General features: G+C 39.4%; 1 protein-coding gene across 3 annotated transcripts in view; it reads left to right on the top strand.

The window, feature by feature from the left end:
• LOC149870661 (bifunctional heparan sulfate N-deacetylase/N-sulfotransferase 3) overlaps nucleotides 1–23,547 on the top strand; it is a 130,146-nt gene that overhangs the window by 97,104 nt on the left and 9,495 nt on the right. For all 3 annotated transcript variants that reach the window (XR_016440808.1, XM_090036648.1, XM_090036649.1), the window contains exons 7-12: nucleotides 2,927–3,109; nucleotides 8,493–8,589; nucleotides 9,728–9,851; nucleotides 11,383–11,557; nucleotides 15,969–16,139; nucleotides 20,211–20,320. Coding sequence is in view for 2 of the 3 variants with exons in the window: in XM_090036648.1 (XP_089892774.1) it covers nucleotides 2,927–3,109; nucleotides 8,493–8,589; nucleotides 9,728–9,851; nucleotides 11,383–11,557; nucleotides 15,969–16,139; nucleotides 20,211–20,320 (860 nt within the window). In the remaining variant the exon portion in view is untranslated. The remainder of the gene's footprint in view (nucleotides 1–2,926; nucleotides 3,110–8,492; nucleotides 8,590–9,727; nucleotides 9,852–11,382; nucleotides 11,558–15,968; nucleotides 16,140–20,210; nucleotides 20,321–23,547) is intronic.

Here is a 23,547-nt window from a genome sequence, read left to right as displayed (position 1 = left end):
CCCCCCCCTCCCTGCTGGAGAGTCAGGGAAGCCAGCGGAGTGTGTGTACGACACAGGGATTTAATTAGCCCTAAATTGAAGCAGTGTTTCTTAAAACCCACCGCTTCAATTTAGGGCCCCCATTTCATCTACACACACCCCAACATTTTAATTAGTATATTTTTAAATAGCACAGCAGTTATTAGTAAGGGTAGGAACATGAAGCATTTTTCCTTTGTTAAGCGTTTCTCAGGAGTTTAGAATATTGTGGCCACGGGGGGGAAAATGCCTCAATTAAAACTCAACAAGAAAGACAAAAAAACCCAGTGGCTTGTTATTAGATCAGATGTATGCCTGTGAATGGAAATACAGAAGGAACTTCCCTGTCCTGCACAGGTCTGTGGGAAGGAAGAAGGCAGAGTCTCAGCTCTGTCCTAAAATATGCTATTCTATGCAGCTGGACCAGCATGAAAGGGAAAATAAGCAACCAAAATGGTTGGTGCATATCTTTTCCCTTGCTGGAACAAGGAGGAAATGGGGACCAGATGGTATCTCTCAAACTGGCTATAAAGTCTCTGTAGCTCAGCCCTTGGGGTTTCCCCTAACATTGGGGGAAGTCCCTGACAGGTGTGGAGTTGGCATAGCTGGCTGGACTTCTCTCCTAGGAGCTTGTGGTACATGATGCATGCCAGGTTCAAGGGGAAATGGGATTGTGGCCAATACAGTTAGATTACAGTTACTGAGCTGCCAGAACAGGCTATAGGGACTGTTTGCAGCTGAAAGCAGGCTCAGGCTATCCACAGGCTGCTATAACCTGTGCCTTAGCAAGTGCCAGCAGTCTCCCAGGTCTGTGCAAGAAGCAGATCGGTGAATTAGAAATTTTTCTTTATTTACAGTGTAGCACAGGATGGAGTCATTATTTTATAACTTCATACACTCAGTAGGATTGGCAATGACTTTAAGAGGAATTTGTATGCACAACATCTACAGAAGTAGGAAAAATGCTGTTCAAATTTTCCTGGAGAAGATATCTGATTCAACTGTACTGGATTTAGTATAAAAATAAAGGAGACTTTTTCCATCATAAGAATATATATTCATCCTTTATTTGGTAATAATGTACATGACTTTCTTTAGCGAGTTAGTAATCCAAGACTTAAATACGTATTTGATCAACTCTTTTTAGCTGCAGGTAATTATTCACAATGTATCTCTAGTAGGAATCATAGCAAAATGAGAATTGAAGTCTGTGATGTTTTTTTCCTCTTATTGACAATACTTCATATATTGAAAATGATTTATTATGATACATTCCATCTATTTTTTAACCTCACCTCTATAGCATTCTTAAAATTATAGTGATATTCCCCGCAGTAAAAAGAATAATACATATTTCCCCTGAACTGGTAACCTTTTGAAGTTCTCTTCCTTTTTTCTTCCACTGCAGTGCTGAAGTTGTTGGCAGGTAAGGAATTGCTAGGAGGTGAACTCATATTATAAATGTCAGAGGTCAGAACAGGTGTAGAAAAGAAAGAAGCTGCCAAGAAAGAAAGCTAACCTTTTTTGTGGAAACATTCCAATTATATCTTTATTGAGAACAACAGTCCTATTGTTGGTTTGCTCATGTTTTCAGAACCAAAAATAAAGAAAACTTGAAAAGGTTACGTATTTGGCAGAACTGTGAATTATGTCTTGCCTAACAGGAGTATTCCCATTTATAAAAAAATAAATTAGGTCCTGCTTAAAAGGGAAGTTGTCGTGATAAATTCTCCTTTTGTGAACCTCCTTATCTTTCTGAAGTCATATAAAATGAAGTCCAAAGTTGCATTGCAAGCCAAGAAGTAGCACAAAATGGTACTCATTAAACAAATTTTACTGTGAAGCAGAATGTTCACTTGTTACAAAATATCAGCCTGAGAGTTTGTATAACAGGAACAGCGTACTAATTTTTGTATGGCAGGCAGTCTGGAGAATTCAGTGCTTTGCTGCCTTTCCATATAGTCATAATGTGCTCATTCAACATAGTGTTTGAGCACCCAATTCTGCATCTCCTATGAGGTTTTGCACAGAATCGTGTGGGCTTCCTGACTGAGAAGACTCGCCTGAATAAGAACTGTGTATTTTGGGCTTTAAGAAAACAAACTATGCGCTAGTTTATGAGCTGTTATTAAAGTGAGCAAAACTTTTCATTGAAAATATGACATGTATAATCCATTGAAAATGTTGTCTTGCTGCAAATATCTTTTCCTCATTTCTACATTTAATTCGACCTTGTGTTCAGTGTATGAGGTAATATGTCTACTGTAGACATTGTCAAAAGATTTGTTGCATCAAATAATGAGAATTCAGGGTATTTAATTACTCTATCTGCCATAAGAAGAGCCTACAATCTATAAATCTTGTATAAGATACTATTGGTTGGTATACACAATATTTTTCAGATTAGTTCTCTGCCATACAACATTAAATAACAAACATAAATATCACAGTATTTTTAACACACAAAGCTCAGACATCCTCTTGATTTCAAACCAATTCTCTCTTACTTTAATATAGGGTACATCTCTTTAATGTTTATTTCCAGCTCCTACTACGTATGTATTTCATATGTAATGCCCTTTTCCCACTCCTCTGTCTGTCTGTACACTTCTAATAAAGGTACTGTGAATATTACACAATTCAATAAAATATGGGCAACATTCTTCCAGACCAGTTCCCAGGGAATAGTACTTTAACTTACAAATAGTCATGTTGATTTTACTGAGTTCATTTGAAGAGGGATGTTTTATGCAATGAAAAAATGGCAGAATTTGTCCCTAAGTGAACAAAACCCCTTCTTGGTCTAAATGAAAGTAGCATACAAAAGCAAATATATTATATGTCTGGAGTGCCACCTAGTGACACGATGACAGTGTGTTATTTCTTTCCATTTTTTTTATTATTAAAGATCAGTATCTTCATGACACACTTGTCCAACTATGGGAATGACCGTTTGGGGTTGTACACCTTTGTGAATCTGGCCAACTTTGTTCAGACGTGGACGAACCTGAAACTGCAAACTCTGCCTCCGATTCAGCTGGCTCACAAATACTTTGAGCTCTTCCCTGAGCAGAAGGACCCTCTCTGGCAGGTAGGGTTGTTAAAGAAGAGATGAACAAAGAATATTTTCTATTAATTGTAAAGAATTTTTTTAACAACCCATTAAATAAAAGTGTGATACTTAATAGCTTGCTCCATAAACTAGCCTGCTGCTGCTGCTGCTCCTTCTTTCATATGGCATCAGATATCAACTTCCAAATCCATAAGCCACTGTCTGGTATTATAGCTCAGTGTTGTCATTCCAGCTGCCCCGTCTAGGCATTTGTAAATATTGTAGCTTTCAGTTAAGTGCTGTGATGTTTGTTGGACACTGCATTCACACAGACGTTCATCTTGTGTAGTGTTGTTTCAAAGCATCCATATATCCAGATATATAAGCACAATAGTTTTTCTTGATTTAAACATATTTAAATACACTTTCCAAAACATGTGAACTCATTTTATTGACTGCACCTGATTTTTATAAATACTGTAAAATCTTGAAAAAGTGGCCATTGGCACCTTGACATCATTGTGGTTAACATCCTGAAAATAGATGAGATAAATTAGAAAGTAATACAGAAGAAATGGCCAAATGAGAAAAGTACCAGTATTGGGTTTTATTCACTGATGGTTATCAAATGCGCTAACTCCATTATCGATTTCTTATAAGTGAGCAAGTAGATACTGCAGTCCACTGACCTTGGAACTAATACCTATTCAGTGACTCACCTAATGATTAAACACGGTCACAAGGGGCGTTTTTACACATGTAAGCGCTGTAGTGCTGGGCACTTTGAAAAGCGCCCAGCACTGCAACACTTGCAGTTGTATAAGTGGCAAAATGTGTGTCAGCGCTGAGAAAATGTTGGCAGCAGGCTTTTAAACTAAAACACCTCAGAGGTGCTTTAGTTCAAAGGTGCACCACCGCCATTTTCTTCATGCTGACATGTATTTTGCCACTTATACAATTGCATCTGGCGCAGCACAGTGCACATCAGCTCACGTGAGAAGCAGTGGATCTCCAGCACATCACTGAACAAAAAGGTAAGTGTATAAATGCCCTGAAAATACAGAAAAACAACTGAAGGAACTAGTGAAGAGCGCAGTTTCTTTTTGCACAGTATCAGTGACAATCCCAACATTTCCACATTAAGTTTTTTTTATAATATAGAAAATTTTTATATTTGAAATTATAATTGTTGGGCCCAGTCAGGTATAGCCAGGGGTGAAGTAGTACCAGTCACGTTAAGCTCCCCCAACTAATATGGTCCATACGTGCACTGTCAGGATTCTCTCTGATGCTATAGTCCTCCTCCTGCTCCGAATGACCTTGTTAATTGTAATGAAGAGCTCATAGGTTCAGGTTCTTGGTAACAAAGACTCTTCAGGGTTTATTGTCCACAGACAACACCAGGCACTAACATATACCCATTCAGCCATGGCACCAGCATAAAGTAGGGCCCCTAGTTCAATGCGAAGTATTCAGGGTTCCCAGGCCTCCTTTTGTACATCAGTCAAAACAGTATTTTGTTTATAGTGTATACCTTCTAGTTCTACAAATCACTAAATGTATTAAGGTAATATCATTCACATCTGATTCTTCACTAGACATTGTGAGCTTCCCTGTTTTAGTGTCTTGTACTTATCCATTGTTTTCCTTCCATTGACCTTCTGAGGTTTCTAAAAATTAATAATCTTAACTTAGGCCATGTATGGTCCACTTTCCAAACAGCAAGGCCTATGGCTCAAGCTGTTACTGAGGCGTACTTTGGTTCATGCTGCTAAAAAGTCTCTGGATGATTTCTGTATGCACTGATCAATGGCTGCACCAATCCAGGTTCCAGCAAGGCCTACAGTAATTTCTGCTCAAATATTCTGAAGCTTGTCTAAATATTCACTCACCTGATAAGTTCATTCACTTTATTGTGATGGTTCTTCTTTTGGGTTGGCATGCCCCAAATATTCTAATAAACAAGCTCTACTAAAGTAACCTACGAGAAACACGTTTGAAGCTTTCACACACAAACTTTTCCAACTAAATGCCCAACTTGAAATTCACACTGCTATTACTTTCAGATATTAAACATCTATCAGGAAACAGAAAAATACCCAAACAGCAGCTCATATAAGGAACTAGCAGGGCATATATTTCAGATATTTTCACTGAACTGTACCTGAAAGACCTACAGACTTAGAATTACTCGTAATTTTGAACAACTACTGAAAAGTTTTCAGTTTGTATGTAATTCATCTGAGTATGAATAAGTTGTTTACCACTGCTTTAATTCAATTGCACTAAATGGTAGCTATTGACAGCATGTACAATTTTCCTATCCATTTCACCAAATTGCATTAGCAATATATTCATTATTTTGGGTGGTGGAATACAGAATGATCCTTTTGTAGTCTAAAAGATTATTGGTTTTCCCCTGCTATAAGGTACATATCACTAAGTGTGTCCGAATTAAGACATTTCTTTTAAATCCTGTATTTGTAAAAAATTCATTTAAATGGGATCAGGCACAGGGAAGGGGTACACTGGCAAGAGTCTTCCATTAAAAAGAGGCTAAGGGCTCAATCTAAAAAAGATTCAGGTACCTAAAATAGGAGTTAGGCGGAATTGAAGCACCCAAATCCAAAATTGTGTTCCAAACAGCCTTTCTCAGCTGTTACCTAATTAAACTCACCAAACCTCTCTGCTCACCAATCCCCACTCTTTGACCATGAAGTTATCCAAGCACCTAGAATTTTGCCTCTTTTAGAAGTCCAGAAGTTCCTCATTCTGAACTTCTCAGCTTGGTCCCAATCTGCCATCTAGGTCCATTTCCCTCAGAGGTGGTGCAAGCACCTACTCTATCTAGACTCTTTCAAAAAACATTTGGATACTTTTCTTGCTGGGATCACTTGATCCCAGCTGACTTCCTGCCTATGGCAGAGGCGGGGCTGGACTTGATAATGTCACAAGGTCCCTTCCAGCCCCTAATGTCTATGGAATCTATGAAACCCCACTTTACTGGAAGAAGCAGCATATTACTTTGACCTGGCTCCGCAACATCTGTATAGATCAGGAGCTTTAGCAGGGCTTTTTGGCACTTTTGTCTACAGCTGATCCAATCAGCTATTAGATAAAAGCCCAAACCTCCCCCCAACACATACACACACTAAAGAGCCTGATCTATACAGATGTCAGGCATGCCAGATCCAACTAAAATGCTGCTTCTTCTGAGCATACACTGGGCTTGGTGCCGAAGCACACAGAATTTAAAGTAAAGCACTGTCTTTGTTTTTTAATGTCTGCAAACAGCCTAGTAGGTTAACAGTTGCACAAGCAGTACACCAGTTAACCTACACCAATGCATAGCTACTCCTCATTTGGTAGTGGGTAACATCACTCTAGTAGAATGACTTCCACCACTGTAATGCTCTGTCTTGTGTCTCCACTCCACTTTTACTACAAAGTAGAACCTATTTCCTCCATATGAAATGTTTTTTGATACCACACCCTTTGTTCATTACTAGATCTAGCTGTAGGTCTGGATCCTAACTCTAAAAGAGCTTGGCTTGTTTAATCTAGTAAATAAAAACTAAAAGTGCTAAATACTGAAAATGATCAATAGCTCATTAGGAAGCATTCCCACATCTAAAATATAATGGGCTAGATTCATCCCTGATACACTTCCATTGTGTGCAATGAAGTGATGCTAGGAAAAAATCTGGTCCAGTTTCTGTTTTGAAGGATGATAGCCTTATAGTTTCATAGTTTCATAGTAGCTAGAGTCGGAAGGGACCTAGGTAGATCATCTAGTCCAACCCCCTGCCTTGGCAGGAAAGAGCACCAGGGTCAGATGACCCCGGCAAGGTGCTTATCTAACTTTCTTTTAAAAATCCCCAGACTAGGAGCCTGCACCACTTCCCCTGGAAGCCGGCTCCAGGCCCTAGCCGCCCTGACTGTGAAGTAGCGCCTCCTAATATCTAATCTAAACCTACCCTCTGCCAGCTTGTGACCGTTATTCCTGGTCACTCCTGGCAGCACACGGGGGAACAGGGACTCCCCCAATACCTGCTGATCCCCCCTGACCAGTTTGTAGCAGGCCACAAGGTCCCCCCTTAACCTTCTCTTGTGGAGGCTAAACAGGTTCAGGTCCCGTAGCCTCTCCTCATAAGGCCTGCCCTGCTGACCCCTGATCATACGAGTGGCCCTACTCTGGACTCTTTCCATATCGTCCACGTCCCTCTTGAAGTGTGGCGCCCAGAACTGGACGCAGTACTCCAGCTGCGGCCTGACCAGTGCCGCATAGAGGGGGAGGATCACCTCCCTGGACCTGCTCGAGATGCATCTGTGGATGCATGACAGGGTACGGTTGGCCTTCTTGACTGCCTCCCCACACTGCCGGCCCATGTTCATCGTGGAGTCAATGACGACTCCAAGATCCTTTTCCGTCTCCGTGCTGGCAAGAGGGGAGTTCCCCAACCTGTAAGTGTGGTGCCGGTTCTTCCTCCCCATGTGCAACACCTTGCACTTATCAGTGTTAAACCCCATCCTATTCTCATCCGCCCACCGTTGCAACCTGTCAAGGTCAGCTTGTAGCCTACTGCACCCTTCTAGTGCACCCACATCCCCCCACATCTTAGTGTCATCAGCAAACTTGAACAGGGTGCTTTCTACCCCCTCATCCAAGTCACTGATGAAGATGTTGAACAGTGCGGGCCCGAGGACCGAGCCCTGCGGAACCCCACTGCCCACGTCCTTCCAGGTCGAGAAGAACCCATCCACTACCACCCTCTGGGTGCGGCCCTCCAACCAGTTAGCGACCCATTTGACTGTGTGGGCATTGACACCACAGTCTCCCAGCTTTTTGATGAGGACAGGGTGAGAGACAGTGTCGAAAGCCTTCCGGAAGTCCAGAAAGACTACATCCACAGCAACCCCTGCGTCTAATGATTTGGTGACCTGATCGTAAAAGGCCACCAGGTTGGTCTGACAAGACCTGACACTGATGAACCCATGTTGGTTGCCCCTGAGCATGCATTCCCCCGCAAGGCCCTCCTGGATGTGTGCCAGGATAATTTTTTCAAAGAGCTTAGCCTTGTATATATAGAAGGTAGGGTTGGAGTGTTGTATTTTCCATCTTTCAATACAATTTCCTCAGAACATTTTCAATAGCTTCCTCAAAACTTCTGTTAACACAAAGATCAATTCATAGACCTAGACTCTTGTTTCTGTTACATTGTATATCTTACGTAAATCCATTTATACAAGTATAATTGACAACAGTTGGCCCCCTAGCATACAGGTGTCCGTCATAAGAGGCAGATAACCAGATGTCTTGTAACCAATGGATTAAATCTTGGAGAAATATACATGTAGGTTAAAAAAAAAAGAACAAATATCAGGAATAAAATGCTCAGTCTTTCCTTTTTTCCCCACTTAGAATCCTTGTGATGACAAGCGGCACAGAGATATCTGGTCTAAAGAAAAAACCTGTGATCGATTACCAAAATTCCTAGTTATAGGACCTCAGAAAACTGGTGAGATTTTACAGTATCTTCATGTGATGCAGCTTCAAGTGACTACAATAGCAAATTAATTTTAATCACTCTTACCTTGTTGTATATGCATTAATTATCCAGTAATATTTTTTATTATCCAAATTTAGCTCAGTAATGTGAATGATAAAAACAGGTTTTACACAATTTAAGAATATGGTGTAATGGAGAGTGTTTTGCCTTTTTGTAGAAGTATTGTGATTAACACTGATAAAGAGATCATGTGGTGACAGTGATTGATTAGATTTAAACAGAACTGAGGGAAGAAAGAGAGTAATTTATTTTTAAAAAATCATTATAGGCATTTGCATACCACATGGGCAGTATTCTTGATGGTGCTGATGACAATCACACCTTTCCCACCCATTCCTGCTCCAGACATGCCAAACCAGAAATGAGGCAACCCTGATAATATTCCCACTAACTCTCTCAAATTCACCAAAGACTGAGATCTCAGGAGCAGGAGTGGAGAATGAGCCTGTGTGGCTTCACCAAGTCATGTCCAGCATACAGAGTAGGAATGGGTGGGCAGGGTGTGCTTCTTGGTCGTTCTCTCCTAAGTGCCACAGAAGCAGTATAAAGATATCCATAGGGTCCCAAAAAAAGAGCATATTGTTTACAGGAACTCATTGTCATTCAGTGGAATTTACATTGCAAGGCAAGAAATCCCTGCAGGACTGGTAGAACAGTAAAGCTGTGGTACTTTTTGTTAATAAAATGTACTACTGCTTCTCTTCTCCATGATAAGAGAAAGCTGCTTTTGTCATGTACTCCCATTCACGTACTACCAGTCCCCTATAGTTAAAATGTTTAAAGGGAAACCTAGAGTTTAAATACCTTTTATGACAACCTCAGCTTGGAAACAATTGTTTGTTCTTCAAATCACATTTTAAAAACTTCCTTATATGTGTCATACACAGAGGAGCTCAAGTCTTCTGTAGTAACTATACATGTTTCTTTAAAAGTTTTTGGTTAAAAAATATAGTACCAGATCCGTGGGTGGTATAAATCAATCTGGTTTTATTGAATTCAGTGGGACAATGCTGGTTAACACCAAGTCAGGTTCTTCCTCGTAACATATATATGCTTAGTTAATCTTTGGACTTTATCCTATTTTCAGGTACCACAGCTTTGTATTTGTTCCTGATTATGCATCCTTCCATCATTAGTAACTCCCCCAGCCCAAAAACCTTTGAGGAGGTACAGTTCTTTAATAGAAATAACTACCACAGGGGGATTGATTGGTAAGATGGGTTATTAGTATAAATATAAAGCTTATATACTGTGCACAATACAAAAATGACAATACAAAATATTTGTAATGTAAGTGTGTGTACACAGATTGATAATTATGTTTGCTTTTCTTTTAAAATGATAATAAAATGTCTATGAACAATGTAACTTCAGTCATAAAAGACAACATATTCTAAGATGTTTATTTTCCTGCTGATATAGCATATAAAGAGATATCTATTCCCATCGTAAGACACTAATTAATTTTAAGGAAAATTACATGTGTCTCTCAAGATATTAGCATGTTCAGAATGTGCAGCTAATGAATAAAAGGAGAACAGAATTGTGTTTTTATTGATGCAACTCTTCAAAGACAGAGTCTTATACGTTTGTGTGACAGATACTATTTCCTATCACACATACCTTTGAAATGATATCAATAAAAGTAACATTATAGGTGTGATATATGTTCCAAATTGAATAATTTATTTCTAAAATACAGAAAAGAAGTCTTTAATAAAAATTTCAGGCATTATTTTCTGCCCTCTAAACAGAAATTAGATATTAGCAGTCAGCTACTGACAAAAGTAAAGCCTCTCAAAAATATTTTCAATGCTCAAGCATCCAGGAAAACATTCAGCAATGCAGCAAGTAACGATAAGAAAAGAGAATGCATCGCTGCTATCTTATTCTCATAGCCTATGCAAGAAGTTGCTTGTATTTTCTTTCTTCAAAAAGTGATGCCAAGTGAAATGCTCAAAGGTGAAAAACAGCTTTATGCAGTATTAAGTGGGGAGCCACCAGTAAAAGATTATTGATATTTTGTCTTGTTCCTTTACTTCTCAGTGCAAGGGAAAATGGTTCCCATAGACTGTATTCATCCGTAAAATTAATAGTGCAAAGGCTGTTTATATGGTCTGAGTAGAGATGATTTAGACACAATTTCTTTTCAAGGTGTGTGGTTTTCATAGAGTTATAATTGATGCAGTGGATTCTTATTACAAAGTTCAGTGAATCAACATCCATTACTCTGTGTCAGATAACAATCTGACGTGTAGAAAATAAGAGATGTCTGCTAGCTGATAACATCTACAGACTATCCTCAAACTCCAGTGCAGATTCTTAGCCATTTTTATCCATGTTATTTATAGTTATAGTTATAGTTAAATTTACCTCTGTACAAAGCACCAGCATAAAACCTGTGCTCTTGGATGAATTTCAGCCACTCAGGGCAGTCCACTAAAAAGAGGTTGCTTCTGAAAGCCTTTTGTATTGTAAACATCAGGAAACTTTAAAATGAAAACCACCAGATTTTTTGAGCAGCCAGACACAGCTAACACCCAATCAGAAAATACCTCCTGGCACCCTATAATGTTGTCAGAATATGCAACACAGTGTTTTGTTTGATTTTATTTAGCAATGATGATGTCTGTTATTTTAGGTTATTCTCTAATAAAACCTATTTAGCATGCTCATTAACCCTCCTTGCTTTACAGTGTTCAGGACCTTTGAGTATTTCTGAGGACACTGTTCTTTTTCTAGGTATATGGATTTCTTCCCAGTACCATCCAATGTCAGCACTGATTTTCTCTTTGAGAAAAGTGCCAACTACTTTCATTCTGAGGAAGCTCCTAGACGAGCAGCCTCCCTCATCCCCAAAGCCAGAATCATCACCATTCTCATTGATCCATCAGATCGGGCATATTCGTGGTATCAGGTATGGTTTTTGAAGAACATGGTCATCTTGTAATTGAGTAAATACAAGGCAATCTTTTTTACTTGGATCCATTCTATACTGAAAAGCAACAGATTTTGGTGAATTATATATTTATTGGAATACCAATCATGAGTGGATTTATGAAAAAACTCCCTATGAATTGAAACAACACTGTTTTAAAATGTACAAACACCTGCGATTTTCACAACTCTGAGTACAAATACATACATGCAAAAGGAATGTTTATACAGACAGTTGCATGTACTAAATGTGAGAATCACATGTGTTATTTGTCAAGACCTCATACTTCTGCCAACAAGGGTGTGAACTGGGGGGAAAAAGACCCTTTTTGACATTTGTTAAACTGACATAACAGAGGAATATGGGCCTACACTGTAACTAATTTGACGTACTTAGGCTTGGATGCATAACACTTGCATATGTCTTAGACTGATAAGAGAATTAAAACATGCAAAGATTCAGAAAAATGTTATCTCCTACTGGAAAATTTCAGCTAAGTAACAATTGAATTAACTTGCATTCAGCTTTTAAATCCAATGTCAGATTCAGTATTTTTTTGGGAGAGTACAGACAATAAAAATTAGTATTTTACTATACTGTTTAGTATATATCGGGGCTGTCCAGTGCTTCTGATGCAGCCCATTCATGGGGAGGAGGCACAGACTTAGTGGCGGGTGGATGGGGACCACACCAGCACAGCCCAAGTAATGGGAGTGGATCTGGAGAAGGGGGACACCAATGCAGTGTGTAGCCCAGAGGCTACATGCCTACACCATGTGCAGCCCCAGGCCACACTAAAGTTGGATAATCCTGGTCTATATTACTGAAGTGTCATTCTGCTTATAATCCCCTCTGAGTTATTATATAAAAAGCTAGGTTAAAGTTGAACAGGATTTTTTTCATATCAGAAACTTGAATGCAATCCCCAAATATAATTCAGACTAATTAGACAAAAAAGTAATACATTTCTAATATAATTCACAAGCACATAGATGAAAACCTGGAATAGTCCATATGAATTTAGTTTAATATGAAGCACAAACATGGATGGATCTAAGATTTCTTCAAGAGTGGTTCAGATGGTGTAGCACATCAGCACATAGAACACAACATATTTTTCTCCAGTTGAAGATAAAATAGAAGCTTTATTAATATGCTAGAGGGAAAGTGCTATATTATTAAAACAAATATAGTATTGGAACGTGCACTGATACGCTAGATTATATATACACTTTTAAAAAACACAACAAATTAGGCAAAAAATATTCAAAATCATCAAAAGATATTGTGTCAGTCCTGTAGTCATAGTAATTATATATCTACCTTATTCAGATTCATAAAAAAAAAGCCTGAGTGTTTTGACATTGCCTTCAATACTTCACTGTCTGTTATTTCTACACCTGAGTCATTATGACCACAACTGAGTAAAGGTTTTTAAATAAAGCTAAAAACAGTTTACAGGGCAGTGAACTTGAAGACAGAAATTACCAGGAATGGCTAATAGCAAAACTGCAAAAGAAAGGATAGGCTGAATAGCAGAGCATCAAAACCATTACAAAAGGTAGAGGGTTGTTGACACCTGTAAATTGGGGAGAGAGTAGCAGGAATAAGGTAGATGATAATGAGCCCTGGATTCAATTGGCTGTCTCAGCACTGCTTGAATAGAAAGGTCGCTACCCCTCCTAGGCAATTGGTTTCAAAATTTGGGTGGAGCAGGAATCACAGGTTGTAGGGAGAGGAGGAAGGGGTACAACTGCATCACTGCATTTGCCCCCAGCTGTGCCCCTGAGCACAGATGAGCAATTGGTTTAAGGATTTGTGACAGATTATGGTATAAATGGCCAATGTAGTGCATTCAAGTTTTGAAGGTTAAAAGTCTTTCATTTTTTAAGAGCAGGAGCAGCCTATGGAACAAATGTTAAAAGCCTATACCTCTCGAGTAATTATTCCATAACTTCATACAAGCTTCCACCTCATTTTTGATCAAGGAAGCATTCATATGTTATTGGGTTGTAAAAAAAAAAAAGAAAACCCCTAAGGATGGAGATTCCACAACCTCTCCACATAATCTGTTTTACAGCATTTACCCAAATCAAAGACAACTCGGATCCAAGATCTCCAATAATTAGATTCTATATGTGGAAAATTATAAGTGTGTTACAATTGTGCATGTATAGATCTAAATAGTGGAAGGTTGTCTTAAATTTGTCCTTTCTGCTGTGGCAGGGAAAGCAGCAGCATAGGGCAAGTGGCCAGACCTTGCTCCTTGCCTTCCTGCCCCATTGCATTCTCTGCCTGTCCCCCTGCCCTTTGCCCCCCATGCCTGCGCCTGTCTCCCCAACTAGATACCCCCTGTTGAGTATCCTCCCATGACTGTCTCACCACCCTCCCCCATTCCTATTCTGCTGCAGCTCTGCTTTGGCTCCAGGGCAGTCAGCAACAGTGGCAGCCCCAGCCAAACCCCAGCCCAGCCAGCAAGTCAGGGCTGGAGGGACTGAAGCCAGAGGTAAGGTGAGGAGGGGGCAGCTGGTGGCACACAGGCTGTGCAGTATCCCCCACATCCCCCTCAAACCACATATACACGTCTTTCCCAGTCCCCCCTACAGACTCTGCGTCTCCCCCATACTCCTCCAGCTGCAGGCCCACTCCTCCCCTCACCAACCAAACAAGCTACCCTAGCCCAAGGCAGGCAGCAGCTCAGCTCTGACTTCTGCCCCAAACCTAGGGCTGAAATTGAAGCTGAGCCATCCTGAGTCTGTATTCAAATCTAAGACAAGGCTCCCCTGCCTCCACCCATGCTGATTCCGGGCAGAAAATCTTACTTTGGATTTGAGTCAATACAGTACAGGCAGTCCTCAGACTTACGGCTCAATTGGTTCCTGAAAACCACTTCTTAAGTCAAAACATTGTAACTTGGAACCAATTTTCCCATAAAAAACAATGTTATAAATGGGGAATTGATTCCTGAACCAAGGCCCTATACCCTATTTTCACAAAAAAAAAACCCAGAATTTTGTACTCGATCAATTATAGATGAGTAATATAGCTACATTAATGTATTTATATTGTAAATAGCAATCATATTGATTTGGAAGGACTTCTTTGAGGTGACTTTGCTGGACTTTTTGAAGGGTTCTTGGCTGGAGTCTTCTCAGGAGTCTTGGCTGCAGGTTTTTCTGGAGTCTTGTCTGCTTTCTTAAAGAAAGTGTCCAAAGAAGTTTGGACAGATGTTCTCCAGGGAGATGAGCGACACAGCGAACTTGTTTGCTGGCATGGCATTGCATCAGATCAAGCGTTGTAAAGTCGAAAATGATGTCAGAAAGTTGAAACAGGGTGTCAATTTATAAACGTTGTAAGTGCGAAACATTGTAATTCGAAACGTAAGTTGAGGACTGCCTGTATTAAATGATTTTATCTGTAAATGTTGTTGTATTGCCTGTCACCAAGGCATCTGGTCTCTATGCCCAACTTATTTGAAAGAGTAGGAGCTGCTCAGAACAGACAGATATGTGTCCAGTACTACTCCTGGTTTTATTGTGGGTCCTTATTCCAAAGGAGATCCCTTTCTTCTGGTTCTTTGGTTTCAATAGGAGTTTGATAAATTAGGTAAGAGTAAATACTGCGTAAGGATTTATTTTACATACTTTGTATATAAATATTATTTATATTACTGTTCCCATAAGCAAAAAATATCCATTATCTATCTCAGCTATCTTGAGCCGCTGGGGGTCACATGCCCCTGACAGAGATTGCAGGGCCCTGGGCTATGCACTGTATGGAAGCCCCACTTTCTGGATATGTTGCATATCCATGCATCCTTCATCTGCACATCACAGCCCTGTGACACCCTCCCACCACTATAGTGATCCAATATGGATGCCCCCCTCCCTACTTCACTGCATGCCACGCAGCCCCAGCCTCATCCTGAGCTACCTGGGCGATGCCGTATCACACTGCAATCCTGGGACACAGAATGCAGAAGCCAAAGGCTAGAACTGGAGTCCAGAAACTCCCCGGGGAGCAGCAGGCAGATGGGAACTAGGGGGGCACAACTTAACCCCTCGTGAACTGAATGTGGCCCACAGACCAACAATTGGATGCCCCTAATCTATAAGATAATTCTTCTTCAGTAAGTTTTTTCTGAATATATACCATGTAAGGACTTCAAGATTTAGCCCTGTATGGATTTTTACCATATTTGAGTTCATTATGTTGGATTTGGTTATACAATGAACTAAATATCTATTTTGTCTGTTCAGATTTGTCATGGTTAATACTGGTCTGGTGTTTGGATGGTTAACAGTGCTTATCCACCCCTATTCTGTCTTATTTCCTTGACTTTGAACTTGAATATTCATGATGTTCCTGTAATTTAACTTTTTTTTCACAGCATCAACGATCGCATGAAGACCCCACAGCTCTAAAATTTAGCTTCTATCAGGTGATCACAGCTGGACCTCGAGCTCCATCAGAGCTTAGAGCTCTACAGAAGAGATGTCTAGTACCTGGATGGTATGCCACCCATATAGAAAGATGGCTAACTTACTTCCCACCTTATCAGGTGAATAAGAAATTCTTATTTCCATTCCTATTTCTGTTACTGTTTCTATACATATTTTTTCATTTGTATTTGATACATTGGAATATATCATACTATTATGATATTTTTGGATATTTTCCTAAGCCTTCTTTACTACACACCGCTATTCATGGATATATATATGAGAGTGTGACTGGGCACTTGTCCCCTAGGCATGTTATTGAATGGCTGGACCCTACTGGGTACGTCATATGCATGTACAACTCTCAGTACTGCACAGCTGACTTTGTCAACAAATGGAGTAGGGACAGAAATTTGGGCTTTACATTTATAATTTATCTCAGAGCCTTGGGCTGAGGAAGCTACACCATGGCTACCACTTACTCTCTTTCACCTGCTAAACTACCTTTTTTACTTGAACACTGAGGCTGCTTACAGACATTTAAAAAAAAAACCCAAAAACATGCTTTACCAGAAGCAGCAGCACGTTAGTTTGACCTGACTCTGCAGCATTGGTTTAGATCAGGCACTTCAGTGGGGATTTGTAGTGCTTTTATTTAAAGCTGATGCAATCAGCTATTAGATATAAGTGCCCAGAAAGCCTCACTAAAGAGCTCAATCTACACGGAAGTCAGGCAAGCTGGGTCCAGCTAATGTGATGCCTCTTCTGGGCATGCACTGGGCTTGGCATAGGAGCACTCCAATTTAAAGTAAAGCTCTGGGATTTTTTGTTTTTTTAATATCTGTAAGCAGCTTGAGTTGCTTGCTTCTTGCTTTTCTTTTACTATCTTTCACTTTCTGACTCCTTACCGGCCACAGCAGAAAGCAAATCAGAGGAGTTAGTGCCTGATGGTACATCTGAGTTTCATCCACTTGATAGCCCTTTTGGGCTTCCAGCAAAACTTGATACATCATGGTATATTACTGGAGTGGGTGCTGTGTAACGCTTCCATCTGCCCTCTACATAAGAACTTGGCCAGCATTAAATTAACCCTTTATGAGGTTGGGAAAAGACTTGCTTGGTATGCTGAACACTGTGCAGCCTCAAATACACAGAAATATCTTTGTCTTTGGCAGTAAGGTAGAACTGTGTGATCCCAGTAAGGTAGAATTGGGTGAGTAAAGACTTAAGACCCAATTGTCCTCAATTACATCAGCTTCTTAGTGCTTCCCTGAGCTAGTTGCTTCAGTCACTCTGGTTATGTCCCCACTGCATCATTTGCCTCTGTGTATCAACTCCTGCCTCTAGCACTTATCACATTCCAGGGTCTTTTAATGCCTGTACAAATTCCTTTGCCCATCACATCTTTTCCAAAGTTGTCTGCATTGTGTCTCTTGTGCACTGGGGCCTCTGCTCCTCTGCCAGCTCTTCTTCATGCATGTACTTCATTAAAGTCCTTGGCACATTAGCGCCTGTGTCAAATATGTTAGCATGTCGACACATCCATTGAGGCTCATTGGTGCGTGGCCTTATTGCACATTAAAAATATTTGGTGCATTGCAGCTCCGCTGATCTTCAGTTGGCACCCTACTTACTGGATGTCAGGTGCCCTGAATTTCTTTGTATTAACAGAGTAGCTTCCCTGTGGGCCACTCATTGAGCATCAGTGGTTATGTGTTTCCTGGTATATGTATCCTGTTAGCTCTGTGTATCCCATGAATTTCAAAATAGATGGCTTAACAAAAGCTGAAAGCTGCATGCTTCTGACAAGGCTTTAAGGACACATACTTCACAAAGTTCTATCTCCTGCATATTCTCTTTCTCAGTGCATGTCTCAAAAGATACAGAAAGGATGTGGAAAAGTTAGAGAACCCAACAGAGGGCAATGAAAATAGTTAAGGGGCTAGCGCACATGATTTCCAAGGAGAGGCTGGGGGAACTGGGCTTATTTAGTCTGAATAAGAGATGACTGAGGGGGTATTTGATAGCAGCTTTCAGCTACCTGAACGGTGTTTACAAAGAGGATGGAGCTAGACTGTTCTCAGTGGTGGCAGATGACAGAACAAGAAGTAATGATCTCATGTTGCAACAAGGGAAGTTTAGGTTAGATATTAAGAAAAACTTCTTACTAGGAGGGTGGTGAAGCACTGGAATGGATTATCTAGAGAGGTGTGGAATCTGCATCTTTGGAGGTTTTTAAAGCGCAGCTCAACAAAGCCCTGGCTGGGACAATCTAGTTGGGGATGGTCCTGTTTTGAGCAAGGGGGTTGAATAGATGACCTCCTGAGTTCCCTTCCAGCCCTAATTTTTTAGGGTTGGATTCTATGTGTGTGATAGACTCTTAGCATCTTCTAGTGCAAAGCACAGGGGCAGCGTACATCATATGACTCAGGTTTTAGTCAGATATTTTATGGGATTGGTTTTTGTTTGGGTTTTGTTTGGGTTTTGTTTTTTGTTGGGTTTTTGTTTGTTTTTTGGAGGGGGTGGAGGAGGTTGCACACTGATGTGTGGGGCACTCTTTCCACTAAGCTAGTCCTGAGATGCTCTGAGAAGAATCTGGGCTTTTATTTTCAAGGGCATACCAAGGCAGTTCAAATTCAGCCATCTGGTATTAGTATCTCTTTGGTGCCAAACTTTAGAGGCCCAGTATCAGTATATCAATATGATACTCTCTATGCTATGCTTAATTTTGACTTCTCCAAAAGGCCCCATTTTGGAGCATAGGTGACAGGATAGGTACTTCAGGGATGCTGGATTTCATATCCCTTGATGATAAGAACAATAGTCCTTTACACCCTCTGTAAACTCTCACCAATTAATCTAACTTCTCAAAGCAACAAAGAACTTCTGACCTGAAAACATCTAGTTTAACTAGAAGAGCTGAGGAAGAATGCATGGTATTTGAAAGCTTGTTTATTTCAACCACGTAGTTGGTCCAGTTAAAAGCTATCACCCACAAAAATTCTTGCCTCTAGCTCAACTATGTAATTTCTAACTTGTTCTTTCCCTATTCTGTGTATTTTATTTCTTTCATGCTTGACAGTGACTACGTTTGTCAGCTGATAGTTGACTTTTTTGTGAAGATTGAAGGCATTAAACATTTCAGCGTTCTCTGCATCATCCATTACTGCATTCAGTATTGTCTGCATTCAGATTGTCTGCATTCAGTAAAGATCTTCCTTTTACTTCTAACATACTTAGAGAATGTTTTTTGGTTGTCTTTTATGCTACTTGATAGCTGTATCTCAATTTGTGCTTTGGCTTTCAAGATTTTCCTCTGCATGCTCTTAATGTACTCCTGTACTCATCCTCCAGAATGTTGCCACATTTCCATTTTTTGGAAGATTCCTACTTAGTTTTCAAGTCATTGACAAACTCATAGTTTAGCCAAGAAAATCTAGTCTCTTGTTCTGCCTTCTATTGTTCCTTCCTGTTGGGATAGCAAGTCCCCCTGCCTTTAATAGTCTATGCAGTGCAAATCTACCCTGTCTTATTTAAGGAACATCCAACTTGCCTGGACTCATTTTAGACTTGTCTCCTATTGGGTCCTGTCTGTTACAGCTATGAGATTGTTAAAAGTCTGGTTTTCTAAAATCCAGTGATTTTTTTTTTTATCCTTAGGACCATGAAGTACTGTAAGTCATTTCATGATCACTCTCACCCATGTTCCCTTCTACCTCCAGATTTTCCACCAGTTCCTTCCTATTAGTTAGCATGATGCAAATCAACAAAAGCCTTCCCTTCCCCACCCAAACTGTTGGTTTCTCTAGCATTTGTACCAAAAGGAGCTGGGGAGAGTGTTATGTCAGACACACACACACGCGCACACAAACACAATTTCAGGTTATTGTTTCTAGATGTATCTGCCTGTATCCTGTCAGTGAAATTCTCATTTAATTTCCTGCTAATATTTCTAATTTCTTTAGGTCCTTCAGCTTCCAATTTAAAATCATTTCAGATTTAATTAGTGTGCCATTTACCCCTCTCCCAGATCATAAATGATGATGATAAATAAGATTGGACCTATTACCATTCCCTGGGGCACCTCTCTTCCTTTTAATGAATGAGCTTGACATAGGTGAAACTTTTAGTTTGAAGCTTGAAATATAATGAATTTTAAATGTAACATTCATTTTATTTTATTCTTGCAGTTGCTAATTATTGATGGGCAGCAGCTGAGAACTGACCCAGCTACTGTGATGGATGAAGTACAGAAGTTTCTGGGAGTCTCTCCTCATTATAATTACTCTGAAGCTCTAACGTGAGTTAATTTTGATAATTTATATAATTCAGTATAAATAATGTAGTAATTTAAAAGTAGATAGTAGTGTAACTGTGTTTTTATGTATTTAACTTTCTGCTTCAGTGTAGTATATATGAATAGAGAGAAAGTGAGAGACAGAAAGAGAGAAAAACTAGAGTATATCAAAAAAAATAGCTCTCCATCTCCAAATATTAACAAAAAAAGGACAGGGCTAGAAATAGACTTTAATTGGTTCATTATAAATGTGGAAATTTGTAATAAGATAAAGAATATCTAGATTTACTGTAATTATTGGCAGTAAACATTTTGGGAAAATGTTCAGGCTTATCTCTGTTGTTTAGAGATTCTAGTGCATATACGCAGCAGGATAAATTAACCCACCTCTACCTACTACAAGGTTCTTACACCTCCTTTAGAAGCATTTGCTACCTGTCACAATCGGAAATAGTTTGTTGGACTAGATGGGTCCAGATGGATCCAGCTGGACTAGCTGCATCTCCTCCATTTTGGTGGTTCCTGTATTCCTAAAAAGAATAGGCTTAATTTTGTGGGAACTGAATGGCTTTTGGAGGGTGTTCATATATTGTGTGTGGTAGCTGGGAGTGCACAGCACCTTTCAGAAGTCCCTTGTTATCTTGTAGGATCAAGTCTAATGGTGGAATATCTGTCAACTGAAGTCAATTGCCTTCCACTAGGAATAGGACAGGCAAAATGTTAGATAGACCTTAACCAATTTATGATGCCTACAATAGGGGGAGACTAGACCCAGGGATCCAGGAGGCTCCATCTTATTTTTATATCCCCAAAATGACATTGGTTCTTGTAAACAAAATTATTGCAAAATGAAGCTACCAGCTCTCCTTTAATTAATTCTTCATGTAAGCCACGTTACTAATCCTAGTTTATGAAACCTTTGTTTGAATTTTGGATTGGTAAGGGAGAGATACCTTCCCATTTCCTCCTCACCCTGATAAGGTACAGCATGCATAAACAGACTTAGCAGCAGGGTAGTTTCCCTTAACTTCAGCATCAGCTGGAATAAAGACTCAACAATATCAATCTCAGCAATGTAACATGCTCTTTGTATATAATAGACACTTATGTACACAAACCTTTGGGATTTTGACATTTAGATTCACTTGCCCTTAAAATAGGATTGATAGCCATAGGCTGCTCTTTTGAATACAAGCTCTTTGTCTGTTTTTATAACAAGTTCTCAGGAAAGAATGCTTTTCTTACCTAGACATTTCTCTATTTAATGTTTTCATCCAATTGTGTTCTGTTCTTTTTTGTGGAGTATGTAGCAAAACGGACTTTATCTTTTATAAGATAAAATCAAGTGCATTGTAAAGACATAATGGGCCAAATTTATCCCTGGAGTAGCTCTATTGAAAGCTCATTCTCTTTTTACACCAAAGCCCTTGACCTCAGTGCTCTGAATTATTCCCATCTGCATCTAATTCTGTGACATCCATTTCCTTCATGTTTGCCCTTGAACACTGATAATGTTCACTGAGGGTAACTGAGATTAAAGCAACTTGTTCCATTAAAGAGACTCTGGAACAATTCATCCCTTAAATTTAAAGCAGTGTTGTAACATCAGTAATGAATTTGGCCATGTCTGTCTTTTGGTAACAGATATAAGTAGTAAAAAAGAGCTATCTAAAGTATTGTGAATTTTTAGGTGAAAGAAACATAAAACATATCTTTTGCCCTTACAGGTTCTTTATCCAATAAACTCAATGTATTTTACAACTTGCAATTAAGCTTCAAAATAAATTGTTGTGCTCAGGCACAGAGGATAAGAATTTAAGCAGTGAAAAGTGAATTTTAAGGGAGGAATTGCAGACTCAAATATGAAAGTGATTGGCATTGTATAAAATGCCTATGTAAGAATGAAGGTTTACCTATGGTTTTTCAGGCCGTAATGTCAGAAGATTGCCAAGGAGTCCTAGTTGACAGTGTCCTCCTTTGCCCATTAGAATCAATAATATTTTATAGCCCTAATTTGAGACTGATACATTGCCCTTAAAACAGTGCGATTACAATGTTGGTGTTTTGATCAAGCAAGTGTAAATTGTACTGCAATTTTAATAGACTGTAGACTCTGATTATATCAGCTTTATAGTATGGTTTGCTGTGAATTTAAACTATTATAATGTGAAGTCTGTTGTTTCAGAACATTTGCTTATGGATGAAGTGCATCTCACAGTCTTTTTTTACAAAGACAGATTTTAATTAATTCACTATGAAACTTGTCAATAAACTTTGGTTACAAGGCATGTTATTTTAATATAAACAGAGAAAGCATTTGAAATTTTACAATATACCCCTACATCATCCTTTTACTAGCTGATACAGTGTTTTTTCCCCCCACAGTCAGCTAAGTAAAACTTGGCATGCAGCATCATAAAAACTGTGCTTCTGTTTAAATTGCTGGTTAAATAATATTGGCCAGCAATTATTCTAAAAATAATAGGGAAATTGTATTGGCAGAGGGGGATTTTTTTTTATTTCTGTTTAAATTAAACAATGTAAAATCTGAATAAATCTACTGGAGATCTATAAATAAGATTTCTTGCTTGCAGCTTTCCTAAGTATTCACATAATGGGGAATTGATACTGTTGTGCCAGTTGAGTTAAAGCATTAAAATGTGGAGAACTATTGCACTTTTGACTAAAGTGTGAATGCACCTAGAACTAACACTCAGCAATTAGCAATTCTCAGTATTTCACTAACAGGTGAAGCCACCCTAGAGCAATTTCACATTTACTGACAATAGATTCTTTCCATCCATCCATTTACATTGGACTGACTCTCTGTACAGACATTCATAGAATCATAGAAAACTAGTGTTGGCAGGGACCTCAGGAGGTCATCTAGTCCAACCACCTGCTCCAAGCAGGACCATTCCCAACTAGATCATCCCAGACAAGGCTTTGTCTAATCAGATCTTAAAAACAGCCAGGGAGGGAGAGTCTACAATCTCTCTGGGTAACCCGTTCTTGTGTTTTACTACTCTCCTAGTGAGAAAATTCTTCCTGATATTTAACCTAAACTTCCCTTGCTGCAACTTGAGACCATTGCTTCTTGTTCTGTCATCTGCCACCACTGAGAACAGTCTAGCTCCATCCTCTTTTGAATTTCCCCTTCAGGTAGTTGTCGGTTGCTGTTAAATCCCCTCTCACTCTTCTCTTCTCTTCTCTAGACTAAATAAGCCCAG

Source organism: Crocodylus siamensis, chromosome 2 (genome assembly GCF_052110815.1).
Source record: "Crocodylus siamensis isolate JL-2025a chromosome 2, ASM5211081v1, whole genome shotgun sequence".
In the NCBI taxonomy this organism is placed as follows: domain Eukaryota; kingdom Metazoa; phylum Chordata; order Crocodylia; family Crocodylidae; genus Crocodylus; species Crocodylus siamensis.
This window is presented reverse-complemented; position numbering and strand designations above follow the sequence as displayed.